Source organism: Trachemys scripta, chromosome 4, assembly GCF_013100865.1.
Source record: "Trachemys scripta elegans isolate TJP31775 chromosome 4, CAS_Tse_1.0, whole genome shotgun sequence".
NCBI lineage: Eukaryota > Metazoa > Chordata > Testudines > Emydidae > Trachemys > Trachemys scripta.
The window spans coordinates 62,412,001-62,434,761 of record NC_048301.1 but is presented as its reverse complement, the minus strand read 5'-3'; the positions used below and the strand labels follow the sequence as shown (position 1 = coordinate 62,434,761).

General features: G+C 42.6%; 1 protein-coding gene across 1 annotated transcript in view; it reads left to right on the top strand.

Annotated features, from left to right (window-relative positions):
* The window catches only part of LOC117876140 (cytosolic phospholipase A2 zeta-like), a 38,712-nt gene extending 30,821 nt beyond the window's left edge, over window positions 1–7,891 (top strand). Inside the window, 7 exon segments of the mRNA XM_034767979.1 lie at window positions 148–262; window positions 1,418–1,555; window positions 2,147–2,254; window positions 3,426–3,620; window positions 4,529–4,695; window positions 6,019–6,205; window positions 7,445–7,891. Coding sequence (XP_034623870.1) covers window positions 148–262; window positions 1,418–1,555; window positions 2,147–2,254; window positions 3,426–3,620; window positions 4,529–4,695; window positions 6,019–6,205; window positions 7,445–7,665 — 1,131 coding nt within the window. The 3' untranslated portion in view covers window positions 7,666–7,891.
* The last annotated feature ends 14,870 nt before the right edge of the window (window positions 7,892–22,761 follow it).

The following is a 22,761-nucleotide window of genomic DNA, read 5'->3' as shown; positions in this document are numbered from 1 at the left end:
TGCTTGAGAATTTCCTCTGAGTTGTTCACTATTCATGCTGTGTGATTGGTCAGATTAGTCACATGGTATTGCAAGGGCAAGAGGAACCTTCTATTTAAAGGCAAAACTGAATACCAAAGTGATATGACATTTCCCTGCCATATCCAGCAGGATCCATCGAAGTTGTCTGACCAGCAGTCAGCAGTCAGGTGGGGACAGAACCCTTTCCCTATCTATGCAGCTGTCAACGTGAAGCCCAATGTCAGTAGCCATGAATTTACAGGTATGAAGTGAAGTGTTTTTTCCCCCCTCTAAAATCTGTAAATTACATTTCCCCCTCAGTTTTAATTATTTTTGTCCTTGTTCCCAATCTTGTCGCAGCATAGTAATGATGGTGGGCAGCAACATAAATTCTCCTTCATACCCTCGCTACATTGAATGTACTGGGTGAAATCCTGTTCCCATTAAACTCTCAATGAGAGATTTGCCATTGACTCCATTGGGGCTAGGGTTTCACCCATTATGTATACCTAACTTTCCCTGCCTTTTAAATACGTGTAATGATGTGTTCAGTAGCACATCTTCTCTCGAATTGTACTTGGCAATCCTAATTGTAATGCCAAGACATGGTTTGTTTTTGGCTGTATCTCTCTGTGGGGATATGCACATCTTTATTTGATGTTTATTTGTTTTTTGTCTCCAACATGCTTTTAAACGCTGATATGATGGATTGAAATTTTGTTTGGCTGATTTGAAAATCCCATTACTTAATTATTCCTGTTAGTGGCACAATAATACTTCTTTACATTCATTCTTCACTCCTTTTGCCACCATTAAAAATATCAGCTTGCGATGCTGGTGAAAAGTCTTAATAGTGAATTCCCGTGAATCTCTGTTAAATAAACCTCCTGTCAATCATATTGCTCGCACGCCATACGTAAGATGTATGTAGGAGAATTTCACCTTATGGCATTCATGTATTATTCATGCATAATAGACATCTTTAGTATGGGTTAAGAAACTGAATTATTCTCTTATCCAGGGGTCGGCAACCTTTCAGAAGTGGTGTGCCGAGTCTTCATTTATTCACTCTAATTTAAGGTTTTGCGTGCCAGTAATACATTTTAATGTTTTTAGAAGGTCTCTTTCTATAAATCTACAATATTATAACTAAACTATTGTTGTATGTAAAGTAACTAAAGTTTTTAAAATGTTTAAGAAGCTTCATTTAAAATTAAATGAAAATGCAGAGCCCCCCCGGTGGCCAGGACCCAGGCAGTGTGAGTGCCACTGAAAATCAGCTCGCGTGCCACCTTCGGCACGAGTGCCATAGGTTGCCTACCCCTTCTCTTAGTCATTCTCACAGGAATGGGCTGGGGATGAAAACATTTATTCAAGTGTATTTGTGAGATAATTATCTTGGTTAACCCTTTCACAGAGTGGTGTGAGTTCACACCCTATGAGTTTGGTACCCACAAGTATGGAGCCTTTATCCGCATAGAAGACTTTGGCAGTGAATTCTTCAATGGGCTGCTACTTGGGAAACGTCTGGAGCCCAGAATTTGTTTTCTGCAGGGTAAGATCTGATGCTTCTAGAAACACTCTATTATGCTTTATAGCAACTGTAACTTGATGCACATTGATGAGAGGGTTAAGAATAATCAGATATTTAATTTTTAGTGACTTATATCAACAGCTGCACAGCTGCATAAGATGTTGTCCCTGGAGACTGTTAGGCCTTGGCTACACTTGGCAATTCACAGCGCCGCCAGCGCTGTGAGAGCTCTCTCGCAGCGCTGTAAGTACTCCACCTCTCCGAGGGAAGTAGCTTGCAGTGCTGCGAGCGAGCGTGCAGCGCTGCAGGCGCTGATTACACTGGCACTTTACAGCGCTGCACTCGCTGCGCTTGGGGGGGAGGGACGTTTTCACACCCCTGAGCGCAGCAAGTTGCATCGCAGTACAGCGCCAGTGTAGTCAAGGCCTGAGGCACCTAACCACACTCTGTGTTCTTAGCTGAACAAGACTTCTATTAAACATAATCTGTCCTATCCGAATTTTGTCCTGCATATGATGCATATCTGATGTGGTGAAATTGAGTTTGGTCATGCTGTTCAGTGCCTGAGAAGTCTGGGGGACCTAAATTAATACTTTCCTTGTCCATTTTCAGGAATATGGGCCAGTGCCTTTGCTGCCAATCTAGATGAAATCTGGGAAGAGGTCATTTCTTCAAAAGTTGGCTTTCTAGAATCTCTGAAAGATGCCATCAAAGCTATAGGTAAAGGATAGACAGAGACTGGGCTTTTCTTAGTCATATGAAAGGGCCTTGAAAATATCTCCTCCATTCAAGGAAGTAACCCCTTCTCACAACATAAAAGAAGATAATTTAGGAGGGTCTTAACAGCACTGCCTACTGGTAGCCCATTTAGTTTAGATCAGGGATCTCAAACTCAAATTACCACGAGGGCCACATGAGGACTAGTACATTGGCCTGAGGGCCACATCACTGAAACCTTTTCATACAAAGATACAAAAGCCCGCCCTCGGCCCCACCCCCACTCCACTCCTTCCATGAGACCCCACCCCTGCTCTGCCTCTTCCCACCCCCATTCCAACCCCTTCCCCAAAGTCCCCGCCCCCTCCCTGCCCATATTCCAACCCCTTCTCCAAATCCCTGCCCTGGCCCTGCCTCTTCTCCACCTCCTACCCTGAGTGTGCTGCATCCCTGCTCCTCCCCCTTCCCTCCTGGAAAGTCCTAAGTGCCACCAAACAGCTGTTTGGCAGGGCCGCGTGTTTGAGACCCCTGGTTTAGATAATGGGAACATTGTGTGGGACTGACAGAGGAGATAAGAAAGGATAATAGTTTGTAATACAAGAGATAATACTGGTTCTCCTTACCAATATAATGAAGAAAAAGAGAAAATAGGCAGCACCACAACTTTTTGAAACTTCACGACAGCATCAGATTCTGGACTTATTTACACTACAACTATTATGGAGTCAGAGGATTTGGCAATATCACAGTTGTCCCCTGAAGCACTTGCAATATGTTTGAAGTTTGTAGTTTAAATAGTACTTATCTGTGTCCACTTAGCCAGGTGAAAACCATGCACTGTCCAAAGTGGGGACATGGGTAGGCCCCACGTATACTAGAGATTTTAACTCTAGTATACAAGGTTGGAGACAACTGTCTTAATTGTTTTCTCAACATTCTATTGTAGGTGGGGGCTTAATAATACCTGTCATTTAAAAAATATTGCTTGAGGTGTTAGCTACATGAGTCCTGCTAAAGACAGTAGCAGTTGTGTTTAAAATCCCAGCTGTTGTAGGGGGAAATGTCAGTATAAAATGGCTGGTGTCTTGAACTCAGGGTAAAATGCTCAGGGAATAGTGAAATTTGAGCTTGGATGAAGAGATCTGAATTCTGGTTTGTTTGTTTCTTTTTGCAGATGAGGCTCGTGGACGCCAGACTCTGGACCCTTTACAGTTAGAAAAGCGAATGGTCATGCCAGGTGGAGCTTTCTCACATTTATTTCAAGATTTATTTAAGTCTCGCTTCTCTGCTGGGGAAAACATTAACTTCATGCGTGGACTGTACCTTCACAGGGACTACGTCAATGCCAAAGAGTTTGTGACCTGGAAAGGTGGGTAACAAGATTCTGTGTGAGAGAAACCAGGCTGTGTGTCAGAGGAATTGGGGACAGTTAGGAAGAGAAAGATGACCGGGCAGTGACAGTGCAAGTATGTGTCATCTAAGTACATACCGCTGTAAAGCTTATAAAATGGGCAAGATGCTGCTCTGAGCAAACCATTCAATTGGCAGTATAGAAGGATGGTCAAAATGCAGTTGCTGTCTTAAACAAGTTAAAACATGTTGTGTCTGCTGCCACTGGGGTTTGGGTAAACCAGATCTCCTTGAGTAAAGTCACCTACACCACCAATGGAAATGCTGTTGGCCAAATGCAGTCTTCATTTACAAACAGACAACCGCAATGACAGGGTTGTACTTGTATATGTGACAGCAGACTTGGTCTTATATAATTCAGAGCAAAAACATCTCAAATCCCTTTTGACTGTATTGGAAATTGCCATATATGAAAGTTATCTGTCCCAGAAGGAAGGAAGGGCTTGTGCTTAGGGAACTGGATCAGGAATTAGAGAGCTCTGGGTTCTGTTTTGAGCTCTGCTACTGACTCTCTGTGGGCAAGTCACTTAATCTCTCTTCCCTACCTTAAAGGGGTGTTGTGAGGACAGATTAGTTAATGCACATGAGGTGCTTGGTTCCTGTGGTGGTGTTTGCTTATCAGCTTTTCTGTGGTGCTCAGATATAGATCTTTTTTGATTTGTCTCGTTTTGCTGAGAGTCCAGGGTGGAGGTAACTTAGTTTGATTTGGTGGTGTCTGGGTGTTGGGGTGTGGGAGTACAGTTAATGTAATTCCAGGGTATTTAAACATTTCTCCTTAGGGTCCCAGATGATTTTCACCTTTTCTCTGAAATTAGATTGATGTGTTTTGTGTACTTCAGTGACCAGTATGATTTTGGGGTCTTTCAGGCACTCACCAGGATGCCTTTCCCAACCAGCTAACTCCAATGGAACACAGCCTGTACTTGATAGATGGGGTTTTCTCTATCAATTCTCCCTTTCCTTTGGTGCTTCAGCCAGAGAGAGATGTAGATGTCATCTTGTCATTCAACTACTCTTGGGAAGCTCCATTTGAGGTGAGAGACAAAAAGGAGTAGAATTAGGCAAACACATGTGCGTGCTGACCAGGACATCATGGATGAAATCAGAATGGTCAAATGCCCTATTTAGACATATCTCAATGACTGAGAGAATTATTACTGGGTATAATGCATTATATGACCTTTCGTCAAGTTTTGGGGCTTGCTGCAGAAATTACTGGGTGAAATTTTGTGGCATGTTATGCAGGAGACCAGATTAGATAATCATATTTATCCCTTCTGGCTTTAAAAATCAATGAGCCTGTAGTAATTGGTTTGAATCCAAGATCAATTTGGTAGATTTCCAACTGATGGCTGTTTAGTGATTTACCTGAAATAAATTGATGGTCTCAGTCCAGTTCCTGATGGACAAATATCAGTCTAAAAAATAACCATTTCCATATGAGATGAATCATTTTTTCTATACTTAAAAATGCCATGTTAAATGAACATTATGTATATTTAGAAATTCGACATGACACTGCACATTCCGGGCTCTGAGGGCCCTTGACATAGATTTAAAAACACAAGGAAAAGAAGTTTCAAAGCAAATTTCTCATCCCACAAACTGCCAGTGTGTGACACCAACAATCAAAATGTGTGATAAATGACCAAAATGTGGCACACCATAATATACAGATTTAAAAAATATATATAAAGCATGTTTGAAGGATGTTTTCTCGCCGTGTTACTTAAATAAACCAATTAAAAAAAAAGAAAACTGGAAAAAACTAATTCTATTGCTTGCAGTAAAAAAAAATCCTCTGCCATATGGATCATCAGCAGAGTTTGAACTCTGGATTTTCACATTCCCAGCACAAGCCTTTACTTGAGTTACAAGAATAATTGCTCTTCTCTGTATGGAGCAGCCACTACAGGGGGACGCGACACGACGCACACTTTGCCAGTGGGTTGCCCAGCTGTTGGCTAGATAGCAATAGAATATTGGAGACTGGAATCCTGGGTTCTGTCCCTGGCTTTTGGAGGGGGGCATTTTTTAGTGGTTAGAGATAACAATAGCCAAATCAGACAACTACATTGTTATAATTGATGATAACATTTATATTACAATAGTACCTGGAGGCTGAGGTTGAAGCCCCACTGTGTTAAGCACTATGTAGACATATACTCTTTTGAGCTCTTCTGTAAATCTGGCCATGAGGTCAGAATGGGAACTTCAGAGTGCTGTGCACTTGAAAAATCTCATTTTTATTTAGATGCCTAAATGGGAGCTGAGCACTTTTGAATATCTGGCACCACCTGATTTTTAGATCTCATCTAGTAAAGAAAATAACTTTACTTTTTGTCTTCTGAGTTCAGGTGCTGCATCAGGCCCAGAAGTATTGTGAAGAACGGGAAATCCCCTTTCCACACATTGTTGTGAGTGAAACAGATAAGCAGAAACCCAAGGAGTGTTATATGTTCGTGGATGATCGCAATCCTAAAGTTCCGATAGTGCTTCACTTTCCATTGGTGAACAACACATTCCAGAAATACAAGGCACCAGGTAAGGAAGTGTGTAGGTGAGGTTCAATTATACATGGTGCTGAGCATTTTTAGCCCCATAGTCATGGGTTACTTAGCACCTTACAACGTTGAACCCTAAGAACCTAAGACTTGGTCTACACTACATGCTTACTGCAGCATAACTACGTCACTCAGGGGTGTGAGAAATCCACATCCCTGGGTGATGTAGTTAAACCGACCTTAACCCCGGTGTAGACTGTGCTATGTGGGCAGAAGAGCTTCTCCCACCGACATAGCTCATAGAGGTGGGAGACCTCCATCCAGTCGGCTTACAGCATCTTCACCAGACACGCTACAGCAGCGCAGCTCCAAATTTGTAGTGTAAACCTGCCCTACAAGAAGAATCATTTGGAGCAGTAAATATATATTGGACATCGGCCACCAGAATATCCATCTTCAGTATCGCAAGAAAATATGATTAATGTGCTACTTAAAGTGATTAAATATTTATAATATTAAATGCAGAAATATAAAGGTTGGGTGTTCCTTACTCTAGCTGCCAGTCAGTGGTGGAACAGACCATCTGTTTAAAACTGTTTTAATGTATTCAAATATTCCAAAGTAGTTTTTGTCATATAGAGTATATTTGTTCAGGTGTACCGTTAGTTCAGTTTTCAGAAGCCCTCTTTACTCCATTACCAGAGATTCTGGGTTCCTCGGGGTTGGGGCTTCTGTCATAGCTTTGGCCTCATTTTTAAAATGTTGTAGTCTGAGTTTAAGCTGAAATTTTGTATTAGGATAATGGCAATGGGCTCTGTGGTATTTGGTTTTATGAACCGTAACAACATTGGCATATGGAATTGTATTGTCCAAAGGTTTGAATGCAAAGCTGAGGAGTACTGGGGATAAGGGACTCTGGATTCCCCTCTGTAGCTGAAAAAGTTCTGAATTAAAACCATTCACACTGCCTGTGAGATAGGAACCATGTATAGGGCTTGAAAATCCTATGTGGTTAAAGTGCTTCAAACATACACCTATTTTCACCTTGTCAGGAACCTTGCTTGCACCCAGTGACAGGACAAAAGAGCCTTCTGCAGAGTTGGTGGAGCCAATGATCGATCGATCTATCTATCTATCTATCTATCTATCTATCATCAACTTGTGGGCAGGTTTATGATAAACTGTGATGGTAGTACCTCCTTCTGCTCCTGCACAAACATGGAAGCATCTTGTTAAGGGGATCTGTGAAGACTGTTATTGTCTGATTTTCTGTCTGCAGGAGTCGAGCGTGTGACAGAAGATGAGAAATCCTTTGGCAACTTCCCTGTTGAAGGAGAAAAATCTCCTTACCATTCTATGAACTTCACATATCAACCCAATGAATTTGATAGGCTGCTGGAATTAAGCCGCTACAATATTATGAACAACAAGGAAGCTATTTTAAAAGCCCTTACTTTGGGCATGAAAAGAAGGGTGCTCAAGAATGCCAAAAGGAAATAAGATGCAGCCTTGTAATTAGGCTATTGACTGGTTGCAGGACACTGAATACATGAAAGCTTCAGACAGGAACACCAAAGGGCTAAGGTATCTGCAAATGACCAACACAGCTGATAACTCAACTATGTTTCGTAGCTTCTCCAAATACAGAATGTCTCAGCTAGACTTCACTTCTGGGTGAAGTGTGTGAGTGGAGCTTTAATAATAGCATTAAAATATTTTTGTATGAGCATGTCTGTATGTTCTTACTGAGCTCTTGTGTTCCTGTGCAATGTGTGAATCAATGGGATTAAGCCAGTGATGCTTTTCCATTGATAAATATGTAATGCTGGTAAACTAATCCCCAGGATGCCTATTCTTCGGGGAAAAGAGGGTTTTGCTCCATATTCAGTACTGTCAGGGTGGCATCAAGAAGTGCCTAGGGTTGATAATAAGGGTGTGTGTATTTGCACAAGAAAAGGGCATGAGCTTTCTTCAGTGCTCTGCATTGTTTAGCTTTAGAGTTTTCCTTTGAAAACATATGTTTTAGTGAGTGGTAAAAAATGTAGTTATTTCACCTGCTTTTCCTGTCTCCAGAAAGCATAATTACAGATAAGTGTTCTCAATTGGAAATGCACCAGAATCAGAAAATATCTGAGTTTGGGTAAATTCTGGATCCATACTCCACAGTTCTGGCCCCTCTTTAATCTAAATTCATTTAATCTCATCTCATTATTTTGAGATCACTAAACCTAGTAATTTGTACAAATGATTATCCCCTGAGTGTTCTGAATACAAAGGCAAACAGACAGAGTTGGTTAACAATAGCAGTCCAGAAGCAAAGTTGTGGTTAAGTTTGAAATAGCCATTCCATTCTAAGAGCAGATCTTCAGTAGCTTGCATCTTTCTCAAAAATGTTCCTTGTGGGATAAAATTTGGCATATTTGTCTTCAGGCTGAAGGTGATTGTTGTTGTTGTGGAAATCTTAAGTAAATCCGAGCTGCTTTTGTATTGTCTGAATGCAAAAAAGTTTTTAATGCTAACAGACAAAGATACCAGCTGCCATTTTTTTTTTTTTTTTTTTTTTTGCAGTTGGGTACTTGTAACTTAAAACCAGTTTTTGGTTTAAAATGTAAAAATTTGCATCTCTATTGCTTCCACTGAGAAATGTGGCTTAATAAAATATTAAAATACTTAATTAAAAGTAATTAAGTTCTAATTGATTAAAAACTATATATTTGCATACAGTGTACTTTAATTTTCCTCAATTAAATAAATATGTAAGGGATGTGGCCAGCTGAGATCCACGTGCACAAATGTGTGTGTATCAAAATAATACATAGGATTTACTTTGGTGAGGCTGGTCTTATAGGTGGTCCATGTGCACTAGTGAGTTGGTGGATAGCAGCAGTCTGCTCTAATATCACAGCAGGCGCCTCTGGGCATCAGCAATTATTGTCATTGCTTCCTAAAAGAAGTGAGAGAACAACAAATGTAACTTGGGTGTGATGTAGCCTTAGAAGTAATACAGTGACAGGGGAATGTGGTTCAGTAACATAAAGCATATTAACCATTTGAAAACCAGGGGTCCTTGCCCAGCACAAGATGACATTTGTGTCAGCCAACCAGAATGCCCAGTATCAGTGTCACTCAAACTCTTTCTTTCTCTTGTGTGACTTCCATCCTAACTTACAATACATGTATTCACTTAATTGTATTGCAATTCCCTAGTTGAACTCAGGTGGCCCTGCCTTAAAAGGATGCTGTCAACTATAATTTTATAACTATTTAAAAAAAATCCAGTTTCTAATAGGGCACCTTTTAAATAGGATGTCTAGCTTTTGCTTAAAAAATTGAATAAATTACTAAGGGTTTTCTGTTTCTTTGATATTTACAAAGGTTATTTTCAGCCAGGGAGAAATTGACTGTGCAGGAGAAACAGTGAAACTGACTGTAATACACACACCTCCCACAACACACCTTTCAAGATCCATGGGTCCTAGACATGCTTATCACAACATCTAGGGCATGTCTACACTTACCTCTGGAGCGATCGATCCAGCGGGGGTCGATTTATTGCGTCTAGCGAAGACGCGATAAATCGACCGCTGAGCACACTCCCATCAACTCCAGTACTCCACCTGAGCGAGAAGCGTAGGCAGAGTCGACGGGGGAGCATCAGCAGTCTACCTATTGCAGTGAAGACACCGCAGTAAGTAGATCTCAGTACGTCAACTTCAGCTACATTATTCACATAGCTGAAGTTGCGTAACTTAGATCAATTCCTCCCTCCCGCCCTCCCCAGTGTAGACCAGGCCTTAGTGTACCTCATCCAGTGCACTAAATGCCCCAGTAACAACTATGTGGGTGAAACCAGACAAGCACTATGCTCTCGAGTGAACTCACACAGGAAAATGATACAAGACAAAAAACATCATATAGCCTGTGGGTGACCACTTTTCACAAAGTGATCACTGTATAGCTGAGATATCAGTCCTCATCCTCAAAGGAAACCTTCACAACACTTTCAAAAGATGAGCCTAAAACACTAAAAATCGTGGTCTTAATAAAGACATTGGATTTTATGGCTTACACATTGTAACCCTCTAACTCCACTTTTTGTCTATGACTACAGGGTTGTTAACAGGCCACTTCACATTGAATGATTCCTTAGAATATGTGCTAACTACTTATGTTAAACTATCTGTTCAATCTTGTATTTAGCTGTACCTTTCCTAGACCTGAGGAAGAGCTCTGTGTAGCTTGAAAGTGTGTCTCTCTCACCACCAGAAGCTGGGTCCAATAAAAGATATTACCTCACCCACCTTGTCTCTCTAAAATCCTGGGACTGACACTGCTATAATAGCAGTGCATGTGCATACCGTGCTGTCAGACACCCACAGTACACTAAAAATCAGAGAAATATTTTCTTCACTAACTTCCTTCATTTTTTACTACCTTTTGGTGTTACCGGTAACTACTGTAGGTATACTATTTTGAGGCAGAAATATAATTAAGTTAATGGGGGTATCTAATTAAATTTATTTTCCTTCCCATTCAAATACATAACTAAGATTAAGGAAGCAAATACACTCTGTGTATTGAATTAAACAAATATTCACATAGTATTTGCGTAGAATGAAGCAGGTCTCCCATCTGATTCTAGTGAGGTAGATGATAGGTGTATCAATGTGTGAGAAGCAGTGTAACCTTATAGTACAGAGTGCGCTATACAGCGTATACAAAGCGTGGCATACCTTCTGGCTTCTTCTAACTGGCACCCCTTTATAATTCATCAGATTCCATGATACTTTACTCTGGTTTAGGACATAAGAATGTGATAAAACATAGACTAGATGCCATTCATTCCAGTAATATGCACAGTATGTCTCTTCTCTCACATTGTTGGCTATAATAGGATCTCCTTAATCTGCAGTTCATGTTCAGAGGGTGGTAACTATATTTTGTCTATAGGAGTTAAGTGACTGGAGAGAAATAGTCTTATAACCTGTATCCTTTTGGATGTTTATGAGTTAGGCACTCTCATTTAAGATAGCATGTCAGATTATTGAATTAACAAATACATTATTTAGTTTGTTCAAAACAATAATCCTAATTCTACAGAAGCAATGACACTCTCCCAGATGCATGTTACTTGCATTCGCTTTCCTGTCTTTGTGTTCCTGGGGTGATACAGCTTACCTTGCAAGTTCTGCATGTGAGGTAGGAGTATTTACTATGAAACTGTAAATACATTTCCCCTCAAAATAAGAAAAACAAATCCCTACTCTTCATTGTGTGTTCTGATGATGGAACTTAAAATTCAGAGCCCTTAAACTGTTTTGCTAGTGCACCTACGCACTGGTGAGTAAGGATCAATTGTATCCTTTGCCTCAAATATCACCTTCTTCATTTCCAGCAAAGAATCAACAGAAAACAAATCATCTCCGCTTCTGCAGAGCAAGAGAGTTCCTTCCGGATATGTAGGCCCAGATTTTCAAAAGTGACCAGAGATTTTGGGTGCTCAACTTGAGACATTTTAAAGGGCCTTGATTGATGTCAACAGGCCAGACATATTTACTAAAGTCCTTTCCTGGGTAGGGATTGTTAAGCGTGTGGCTCAAGTGTTTTCCTGAATCAGGACCAAAATGCTGAGCATGCATCCTCTGAAAATAGGGTTGCCAGGTGTCTGGTTTTTGACCGGGAAGTTTGGTCAAAAGGGGACCTGTACACTGTCCGATCAGAAGTACTGACCGGACACCTAAAGTCTGATTACTGCCTGCAGGGGTGCCAGAACCGGGGGTGGGGGTGGTGTGTGTGTGACCGCAGCAGGGCACTTGAAGAGAGCTGGGGGCAGCATGGCTGTGAGCCAGGAGGGTGCCAATCCACGCCGCTGGATTGTGTTTGGATTGCGTCCTGTTTTCCACCCTCCTCTCTGTTCCTTGGGTCTGTCCCCCATCCCCCCACTGCAGAAACAGGAGGAAAGGGCATTTCTCCCAGTCCGGCCTGGTTCAGTCAGACAGATTGACAACACCTCCCATCCTCCCCTTGATGGCTGCCTGCAAACACCACCACCAGCCTGTTCCAGGGCATGGGGACAGGGGGCACCAGGACATCAACCCACGCTAGCCCCTTCTCAGTCAGGGTGTGCTGTCTACCGGGCGCAAAGATACACGATGTGGACCTGCGGTTGAAAAGGATCCTAAAAGGAGCAGGTAAGAACCCCTTGATAATCCTTCATGTAGGAACGAATGACACGGCTAGGTTCTCGTTAGAGAGAATCAAGGGAGATTATGCTAGGCTGGGGAAGACGCTCAAGGAGATAGAGGCTCAGATTATCTTTAGTGGGATTCTGCCCGTTCCGAGGGAAGGGCAGCAAAGGGCTGATAGGATTGTGAGAATAAATAGTTGGCTAAGAGAGTGGTGCTATAAGGAGGGCTTTGGGATGTATGGCCACTGGGAGGCTTTCGGGGACAGGCACCTGTTCTCGCGGGATGGGCTTCACCTGAGTAGGGAAGGAAATAGACTTCTGGGAGGGAGGCTGGCTCATCTTATCAAAAGAGCTTTAAACTAGGAAGTTTGGGGAGAAGGTTGGGAGATGCACAGTTAATCTCCACGCCAGATTCCAGTATGGAAAAAGTGAGTAAAATGAGAGGAGACATAGCCGGGGAGATGAGATTGGACATAGGAAGGACAGGGGGGACGGACGCAAGGAGGCCCGCAACTTATAGTGCTACGAATGGGAGACAGGCTAAACGACATACATTAGGGTGTTTATACACCAATGCCAGAAGCCTAGGTAATAAAATGGAGGAATTGGAGCTCTTGGTCCAAGAGCTGAAACCAGATATCGTAGGAATAACAGAAACGTGGTGGAATGGCAGTCACGACTGGAACACAGGTATGGAGGGGTATGCGCTGTTTAGGAAAGACCGGAACAAAGGTAAAGGTGGGGGGGTGGCATTGTATGTCAATAGTGAAATAAGCTGTAAAGAAATAATAGTTGATGGATTAGATAACACAGAGTCCGTCTGGGCAATACTCACACTGGGTAATAGGACTACTAGAGCCTCTCCGGGGATAGTGCTCGGAGTGTGCTATAGACCGCCGGGATCGACCCAGGATATGGATAAGGAACTATTTAATGTGTTTAGAGAAGTAATTACTAATAGAAACTGTGTAATTATGGGGGACTTTAACTTCCCAGATATAGACTGGGGCACAAACGCTAGTAGTAATAATAGGGCTCAGATGTTCCTAGATGTGCTTGCTGATCAATTCCTTCATCAAGTGGTAGCTGAACCGACGAGGGGGGAGGCCATTTTAGATTTGATTCTGGTAAGTAGTGAGGACCTCGTTGAGGAAGTGGTAGTGGGGGACAATTTGGGCTCCAGTGATCATGAGCTAATTCGGTTTAAAATACATGGGAGGAGTAACAGAATTAAGTCAAAGACTAGGGTTTATAATTTTAAAAAGGCCAATTTTAACAAATTAAGGGGACTGGTAAGGGAAGTGGATTGGGCAAACGTATTAATGGATCTAAAGGCAGAAGAAGCCTGGGATTACTTCAAGTTAAAGATGCATGAGCTGTCGGAGGCCTGCATTCCAAAAAAGGGAAAAAGATTACAAAGCAGGAGATTTAGACCGAGCTGGATGAGCGACCGACTCAAAGGGGCGATTAGGAAAAAACAGAAAGCGTACAAAGAGTGGAAGAGGGGAGGGATTAGTAAAGAAACTTACCTTAGCGAAGTCAGAGAATGTAGAGATAGAGTGAGAAAGGCCAAAGTCCGTGTAGAGTTGGACCTAGCGAGGGGAATTAAAAGCAATAGTAAGAGGTTTTACAGCCATATAAATAGGAAGAAAGCAAAGAAAGAAGAAGTGGGACCGCTGAAGACTATTGCCGGAGAGGAGATTAAAGACAATCTAGGCATGGCGCAATATCTCAATGAATATTTTGCATCGGTGTTTAATGAGGCCAATGAAGGTATTAGGGATACTAGCACCACTACAGAGGGGCATTCAGGATGGGGGATTACCGTATCCGAGGTAGAAACAAAACTTGAATGCCTTAATGGGGCTAAGTCGGGAGGACCGGACGATCTTCATCCGAGAATATTGAAGGAATTGGCGCGGGAAATAGCAGGCCCATTAGCGATAATATTTAATGAATCTGTAAACTCGGGGGTGGTCCCGTTAGACTGGAGAATAGCTAATGTGGTTCCTATTTTCAAGAAAGGGAAAAAAAGTGATCCGGGTAACTACAGGCCTGTTAGTTTAACATCTGTAGTGTGCAAGGTGTTAGAGAAAATTCTGAAAGAGAAACTAGTTGAGGACCTGGAGGTTAGTGGCAATTGCGATAAATTACAACATGGTTTTACGAAGGGCAGATCGTGCCAAACGAATCTGATCTCCTTCTTTGAGAAAGTAACGGATTTATTAGATAAGGGAAATGCGGTGGACCTAATATACCTGGATTTCAGTAAAGCGTTTGATACTGTACCCCATGAGGAATTATTGGTTAAACTGAAAAACATGGGGATCGATATGAAAATCCAGAGGTGGATAAGGAATTGGTTAATGGGGAGAATGCAGCGGGTCGTATTAAAGGGTGAACTGTCGGGTTGGAGGGAGGTTACTAGTGGAGTGCCTCAAGGTTCGGTTTTGGGACCCATTTTATTTAATCTATTTATAACTGACCTCGGAACCGATTGCAGGAGTGGGCTGATAAAGTTTGCGGATGATACGAAGGTGGGAGGCGTTGTAAATTCGGAGGAGGATAGGGATATCCTGCAGGGAGACTTGAACGAGCTTGTGAATTGGAGTATCAGGAATAGGATGAAATTTAATAGTAAAAAGTGTAAGGTGATGCATTTGGGGATGACTAATAAAAATTTTAGTTACAAGATGGGGACGCATTGGTTAGAAGTAACGGAAGAGGAGAAGGACCTAGGGGTCCTGGTAGACCGCAGGATGACTATGAGTCGACAATGCGACGTGGCGGTGAAAAAAGCCAATGCTGTCTTGGGATGCATTAGGCGAGGTATATCTAGTAGGGATAAGGAGGTCCTGCTTCCGTTGTACAAGGCGCTGGTGAGACCTCATTTGGAGTACTGTGTGCAGTTCTGGTCTCCCATGTTTAAAAAAGATGAACTCAAACTGGAACGGGTGCAGAGAAGGGCCACTAGGATGATCAGAGGAATGGAAAACCTGTCGTATGAAAAGAGACTAGAGGAGCTTGGGTTGTTTAGTCTGACAAAGCGAAGGCTGAGGGGGGATATGATTGCTATCTTTAAATATATTAGAGGGATTAATACGAGGGAGGGAGAAGAATTATTCCAGCTTAGTACTAATGTGGATACGAGAACGAATGGATATAAACTGGCCGTGGGGAGGTTCAGGCTTGAAATTAGACGAAGGTTTCTGACCGTCAGAGGGGTGAAATATTGGAACGGCCTTCCGAGGGAAACGGTGGGGGCGACGGACCTGTCTGGTTTTAAGATTAAGTTGGATAAGTTTATGGAGGGAATGGTTTAATGGTAAAACATAGTAGTCAAGGAAAACCAAGAAATGGTAGGTAAATTGTATAATGGCTGACAGGGGTCAGGCTGGAGACTCTTGCCTATATGCTCGGGGTCTTACTGATCGCCATATTTGGGGTCGGGAAGGAATTTTCCTCCAGGGCAGATTGGCTGAGCCTCTGGAGGTTTTTCGCCTTCCTCCGCAGCATAGGGCAGGGATCTCTAGCAGGAGGGTTTCTGCCGATTGAAGTCACCTAAAACAGGATTGGGGACTTCAACAGCAGAGTCCAGGGAAGGGGTAGGGACGGTTTTATGGCCTGCAGCATGCAGGGGGTCAGACCAGATGATCATAATGGTCCCTTCTGACCTTAAAGTCTATGAGTCTATGAGTCTATGAGTCTATGAGGGCTGACTCCTACCTGCATCTCGTAGGCAGGCTCCGCTTCAGCTCCCAGCCCAGCTCTGCAGGTGGCAGGTGAGTCCTGGGGGAATGGGGGAGCGAGTGAGTAGGAGAGAGGGCGGCTGGATTGTCTGGTTTTAAGAAATTGGAAAGTTGGCAACCCTATCTGAAAATTAGGTCCTGAGTTATTTCAAGTTAGGCATCCAGACTCACTATTTACTTCTGAAAAAATGGGCTATAATTCTTTCCTCTACAGGTAAATATGCTAGTAAATTCAAGGCCATCTAGGACTTTAGCGCATAGGCACTGACTTTTGGTTTTGCTGGTGGGTGCCTTCCTGAGGCCCCCTCCTTCGCCCCTTCCCCCGAGACCCCCCCTCGCCCTATCCCTTTCCCCCACCACTCCTGCAAGAGGTAGCGACCCAGATGCCAGGGAGGGGGACTGAGCGAGGCAGTGACTCCATATGCACCCCCTCACATACCACCCCTGGCCTCTGTTTGGGTGGGGCAATGCCCCCAAACTAGAGGGGGGGGTTCTACAAAAGAACGAGCCCCCCAGGCGCCCCCACCCCTCAGCACAGAACTGCCCCAGAGGCACCGTGCGCGCTGCATGGTCACTGTCCCTGAGAGGCAGGTGTCTTTGCTTGGGCAGGGAGGGCGAGCAGGGACATCATACCCTGCAGGAGCCCAGGAGACGTCGCCAATCAGATTCCAAGTATGTAGTGAACCAAATGAGGACACACTGGCTCAAGGTGTTTGCAAGGCTGAAGTCTTCTTGGAGAAATGACCTTTACTTTGCTTTTGCTGGGCATGATTTTTAATTGTACTCAGCCAGGAAAAAATATAAGCCATTTTAACCCATAGACATCTTCTGTTTCTCTGACAGTTACCTTCTACCCACAAGCTCTCCTCTGCTGATCACAGGCCTGTTCATCTTTGACGTGCTGGAATATAGTGCATTTATTATGAAATGTGATATGGGATACCCTGTGATCCATAGAGCTAGAGAATCCTTACTGGAAATTCCAGTTGAAAGTTGTCTATTAGTTTGTACTGTTTTCAGTTGGCCTGTTAGGTTTTGAAACTGAACAACTTTACTAGTAATCTGCAGGCTACTGGTCCTCCTATTGAAACCAACAGAGACAAGTAAAAACCAATAGATGAAGGATTCTAATGGACTTTGCTGGAATTTCTATTGACGATGCCATATGCCAAGGCTTCAGCTCTGCGAGAGGAGGTGTTTGTTACACAGCAGCAGGTAGGCAGGTCTGTACCACATGGAGGCTCTGCATTAGTGGCCCCTCTTTTAAAGGAATTGCATCCTACCCATCAAAGGGGTCTTTACTTGCGGGCTATGAAGGGGCTTGGAAGAGGGACGGGGATGGATGTCTGCCTGAAGTGGTGGTTTGAAATGGTGGGGAGACTGGAATGATTGGGAACAAGAGAGGAGGGAGGAGCATCTGCGTTTAGGGAAGAGGCATTTTTGCTATGACCTATGCTTACACTTGTAGCTGAGTAACCCGGTGCCTGATTTTCCAGCATATAAGCATCATATAACTTATGAAGGCCAGTAGGAGTTGTTCATCTGTGGTGCCTGAAGAATTAGGCTCATTGCCTATGTCCCAGTCAGTCTGCTGTAAGAAAGATCCTTTCTTCTGCATCTCTTTCTAAACTGGTTGCCTTTGATTGCATTATTTCACAAAATATCAGCTAAATTCAATCTATATTGTTGAGCAGAACAGGGAGTGGCATTAGGAAGGCCAGGGCTAACCTGATAGATTTATATCCCTAAAATGGCAAGGCTCCCAAATTCCACTTACATGAGAACATAACTCATTATGGAATGATTTTTATGTTAACATTGTAAAAAGTTATTGAAATGGAAAACAACGTCTCACTTCACAAAAAAGCAAAATAAGAATTGTGCATACATTTGTATTACATTGAACTAGTTGTGAAAAGTGCTTTCCCCCCCCCTCAGCTTGGACCAGCCAGAAAATCTCATCACAAATGGCGTCCTAGTGGTAATAGTTACATTTCTGGTTGATTTCTCAGCTACTCTCATTCTCTCTAAAATGTAGTTTAAGGTGAATAAAATTTTTACCCAGAGGGAAGGTGCAAATGGCAATCACGGGAGCAGGGGGTTAAACACTCGAGTAGAAGAATAGTGGCAGGTCCCACCCCGCTTCCAGGAATATGAGTTTCCATCACAGACAGTTTTTGTGAATGGCTTTGTCCATGTCCATGTACTTTACTACATACTTTTTTGAGTAATATGTAGGACTTTGCTTATCATGTTTTTTCCAGACATATTATTTATTTTTCCAGTGATGTATATCATCATTTGCCTATGAAATATTATATGGTCTCAGCAGCTACCAGGGCATTAAGATTGTGTTAAAGATAATATGGACTAAGTTGAGGTAATTCTAGACAAGAATATGTTAGGAACACTCTTGAGTTGTTCCTAGATAAGGAATGCAATGGGATCGTGGTACTAATCGCAGAAGAGCAAAGTTTCACCAAAGGCCGTTCTCTTGGAATGGATGACTCAAAGTAATGTTCATTCTCTTTTTTTAAATCATTTGTCACAGGCCTGTCAAATTTCCTGTTTAGAAGTTTGTGTGACAAAGGGGAAGAGCATGAAGTATTTAAAAGGTAAGTACATCTGCAGGTTAATCTGATAGTAAAATCACACTTTGTCCAAAAAAAAAAGCTTCCTAAACTTTCTTTAGCATAGTTTTTGAATAGCAGTCATGGTGACACATGGTGTAAAATGTGTGTGTGTGTGTGTGTGTGTGTGTGAGTGAAATTCCTTCCACGCTGTTTCCTCACATTAACCATTACCTCTGTTCTCTTTTGGAGAATAACATCCAACACATAGTTTAATGAGAAATTAAATATTTACTGTATCTTCAGATTGGCAAGTGCCTTCACCTTCAAATAATGCCATTCTCCAGGAGATCTATGATGGAATACCTTGAATTTCCTCGTGCTGAATTCACCATCATTCTCCAAATATTGCAATTGCTTTCCTGAAATTTCACATTTTGACACACTGAAAAAAAGTCAAATTTTAACTTGCAAAAACTGTTTTCATAGCTCTTGTGAAAAATTCCCAGAAACCAGGAGGAGGAACTTTTTGTCTCTGTATGAAGATGGCAAGAAATTCCAATGTGCGAGTTGTGCCTTGTGTGACTTTTCCATCATAGCTCCAAATGGCTACTGGCTAATGAGATACTTAAGAGATCGGCTGACGAGGCTATTTCTCTTCGCTTTCCATCATGGTTTTGGGAACACTCTTCATCTTGTGTTTGCAGAGGAAGATGACCTTGAGATTAGAGTGAAAGGATCACATGAAGAGACACAAAGAACTGTTTTGGACTCTGGCTCAGTGGAATCCTTCCTTTTCCACTACCCAACACACTGGGAGCCAGAACTGAATGCCCATCTGCAGGTAACCATTTTTGCCACTTAGAAATATCCTCTTTGATTTAACACTGAACTGTAACAGAGCTGTGCTATAATTCTTTTGGTGAAAAATGATGAGTTTGGCATACATCTGTAAAATCAAACAGTTTCATGAGTTGTTTTCACTATGCAAAAAAGAAGTTTTCCCAAGTGAAAAAAATGACATTTTTCACCCGGCCACCTGCTTCCCCATCTAGCAGGAATTCTGGGAAACCTTGCTAATTGTCAAAGAAGGGAATTTTCAGGAATTTTTCTTTTTGCAATTCAGCTGTATCCCTCCCTCCTTCCCACCCCCGTCCCCATCCGTTTTCAGGGACCCTTCTCAAAGAGGTCTCTTAAGACAGAAAGTACAATCCCTCCTGCTCTTAGGGATGATGGAACTCATTCCACTGCTGTTTGTAGGAAAAGGTTTTTACTCTAGATACTTCCTGGTTCCCAAGGAAAGAGGATGGTGGAGACTGATTCTGGATCTCAGGACTTTAAACAACTTCCTCCTCTGTCAGTGGTTCAGGATGGTGACCCTGGCAGTGATCATTCCATATTTGGATCCGGGGGACTGGTTCATCTCCCTGGATCTCTGGGACACGTACCTTCATATAGCTATGCACTTTGCTCAACAACTTTTCCTATGATTTGTCATGGACAAGGAGCACTAGCAATATCTTATTCCATCCTTTGGCCTTTTGACCACCGCAAGGGTCTTTACAAAGGTCCTCTCAACCATTGCAGTGGGAATAATTATCTTCCCTTGCCTGGATGACTGGCTCCTGAAGATTGGTCCTTTCTCAAGGTGCATTCAGGAACCAACAAGGCACCACCCCTCTTTCACTGCTTGGGCCTCTGTCTCCATGTGGAGAAGTTTACACTCATACATATGGAATGAAGAGACTTCATTGGAACCTCTCCATCTTTCACCACCTTCAAAGCGTACTGCCCACAGGTTTGCTACAATGTCCAGCCTCATTTTCACACTACGGCTGAGCCCACAAACTACAGCAAGGACTTGTCTTCAACTCTTGGGCCACATGGCAGCCTGTACATTTGTAGCTCCCCTGGCAGGACTACATTTCTGATGTCTTCAAGCCTGGCTCAGGTCTGTCTACACACTCAACAAGTACAATCTTTCCAAGCAGGTGTGGATACCTCAGAGGGTCCTTGACTCCCTCAATCTTTGGAAGGATCCCCAAAAGGTCTCTGTGGGAGTTCCAGTCTCAAGTTCTCTCCCTACAAAGTTCATCATCACAGATGTTTCCCTGTTAGGCTGGGGTGCCCATTCTGAGGACTTCTCAGCCCAAGGCAAATGGACCCCCCAGGAGATGTTTCTCCATATCAACATTCTTGAACTCAAAGTAGTCTGATACACTTGCTATCACTTCCTATCCAACATTAGGGGAACTCAGTCAGAGTAATGCTGGAGAACAGGTGCTGCAATGCATTATATATATTGCCAAGGAGGAACAAGATCCCTGGCCTTCTGCGGAGAATCCATAAAACTATGGAACTGATGCATATCCCACCACAAAACGATCTCAGCCGTTTATGTACCAGGGCTACAGAGAATGCAGGTATTTCTGTCAGGACCAAGAGTGGGTGCTGAACTATGAGGTATTCAGCAAATTTGTCTTACCTGAACCTTTCTGGAGATAGATCTCTTCTTATAACCATTTAAAATGAAGTGTTGGCGCTTCTGTTTGCGGAGTCCCGGTTGCAACTCACTGGGAGATGTCCTCATTACTCATTGGTTTCACATCCTGCTATATGCTTGCTCCCCAACACCACTGCTTCTCAAGGTCCTGAACAAGTAGAAACAGGAGAGACTGGTGGTCATCCTCATAGCTCTGCAATGGCCAAGACAGGTATGGTTCCCAGATCTGGCTTTCCTGTGACTGCCTCCTGGACTGACTTTAACTGACAGTGGACTTTCTAACCCAAGAATTCAGCACCATGACTCAGCTCAATCTCTTGTCACTACATCTCAATGGCTGGCTCCTTGATGGCTCTCTGGCATAGAAAAGGATTTCTCTCCAGAGGTTCAAATGGTATTTCTCTCTAGAGGTTCAAATGGTATTACTTAGCCCTCAATGTCAAAGAGAACCACACACCTACTATTGACTTTAAAAATAACTATTGTAGAGATTTCCTTGTGTTTTAGTTTGAGAGGCATTGAGTACCCAGTGATTAAGACAAGATTGACAGCTTTGTTATTACTTTTTTTATAGGCTAGAAATGTTTTATATGTTTGTTGGTTTTTCATGATGCTGCAAAGCCCACTTGTAAGAAATGGTAGAGAATCTGTACCACACATGGTTAAGTCAAGAGACGGATTTTTGTCTAGTGTTTAGAACAGGATGCTTGGAATTAAATTTTCTGGGTTTTATTCCTGGCTCTGCCACTGATAACTCTGTAAACTTGGACTTCATCCCTGTAGAATTTCAGTTTACTCATCTATAAAATGGGAGTAACGTGTAGAATTTTCAAAAATCTCCTAAGTGACTTAGGAGCCTAATTCTCATTTTCAAAAGTGACTTTGGCATTTAGGAGCCTAAATCACATTGAATGTCAGTTTTATCCACTACCATATCTGACCGGAATGTTGTGAGGCTTTAATAATAGTTGTAAAGTGCTTTGAAATCCTCAGATGAAAGGTACCCCATAAGTCCAAAATAGTACCTCTTGCTCTAATAGCCAAGAGAGAAAGGCCTGTTGGAATCAGAAATACATGCCTAATGAAACATAAGCTAATAGCTGGCTGATGCTGACTACTGGTCTTAGCTAGCAATGTTCATTTTTGACCTGAGCAGCCTTCTGTTGGATCATGGCATACTGGGAATTGCATCTGTGTATTAAACGGGAGGTTAGAACTATCTGATGATTTGTCAAACACCATGGATTCCAATGGACCCTTGTCTTGGACAAGTATGACCATCCTATTTAAGTGTGAGAAGCTATTTTTACTCAGTCCAGCGCTTCCTTCAGGTTGCTCCATGAATGCATTTTAATGTTTCCTCCTGCTATAGGGAGTTCAACCCATATGTTCACTGCCAGCATGAGCTATATTTTAGAAGCTGTTAGATTTTCCACAAATTGGTAGTTTGAGTTACAGTCCCCTGGGAATTAAGTGACTTCAGCACATTTTTTCAAATGATGCTTTTTGTCCGAAGTCAGAATTGTCCCATATATATCCTTGTCTGCTTCCATGATCAGGTAAAATATTTCATTTTTGTGTTTCTAG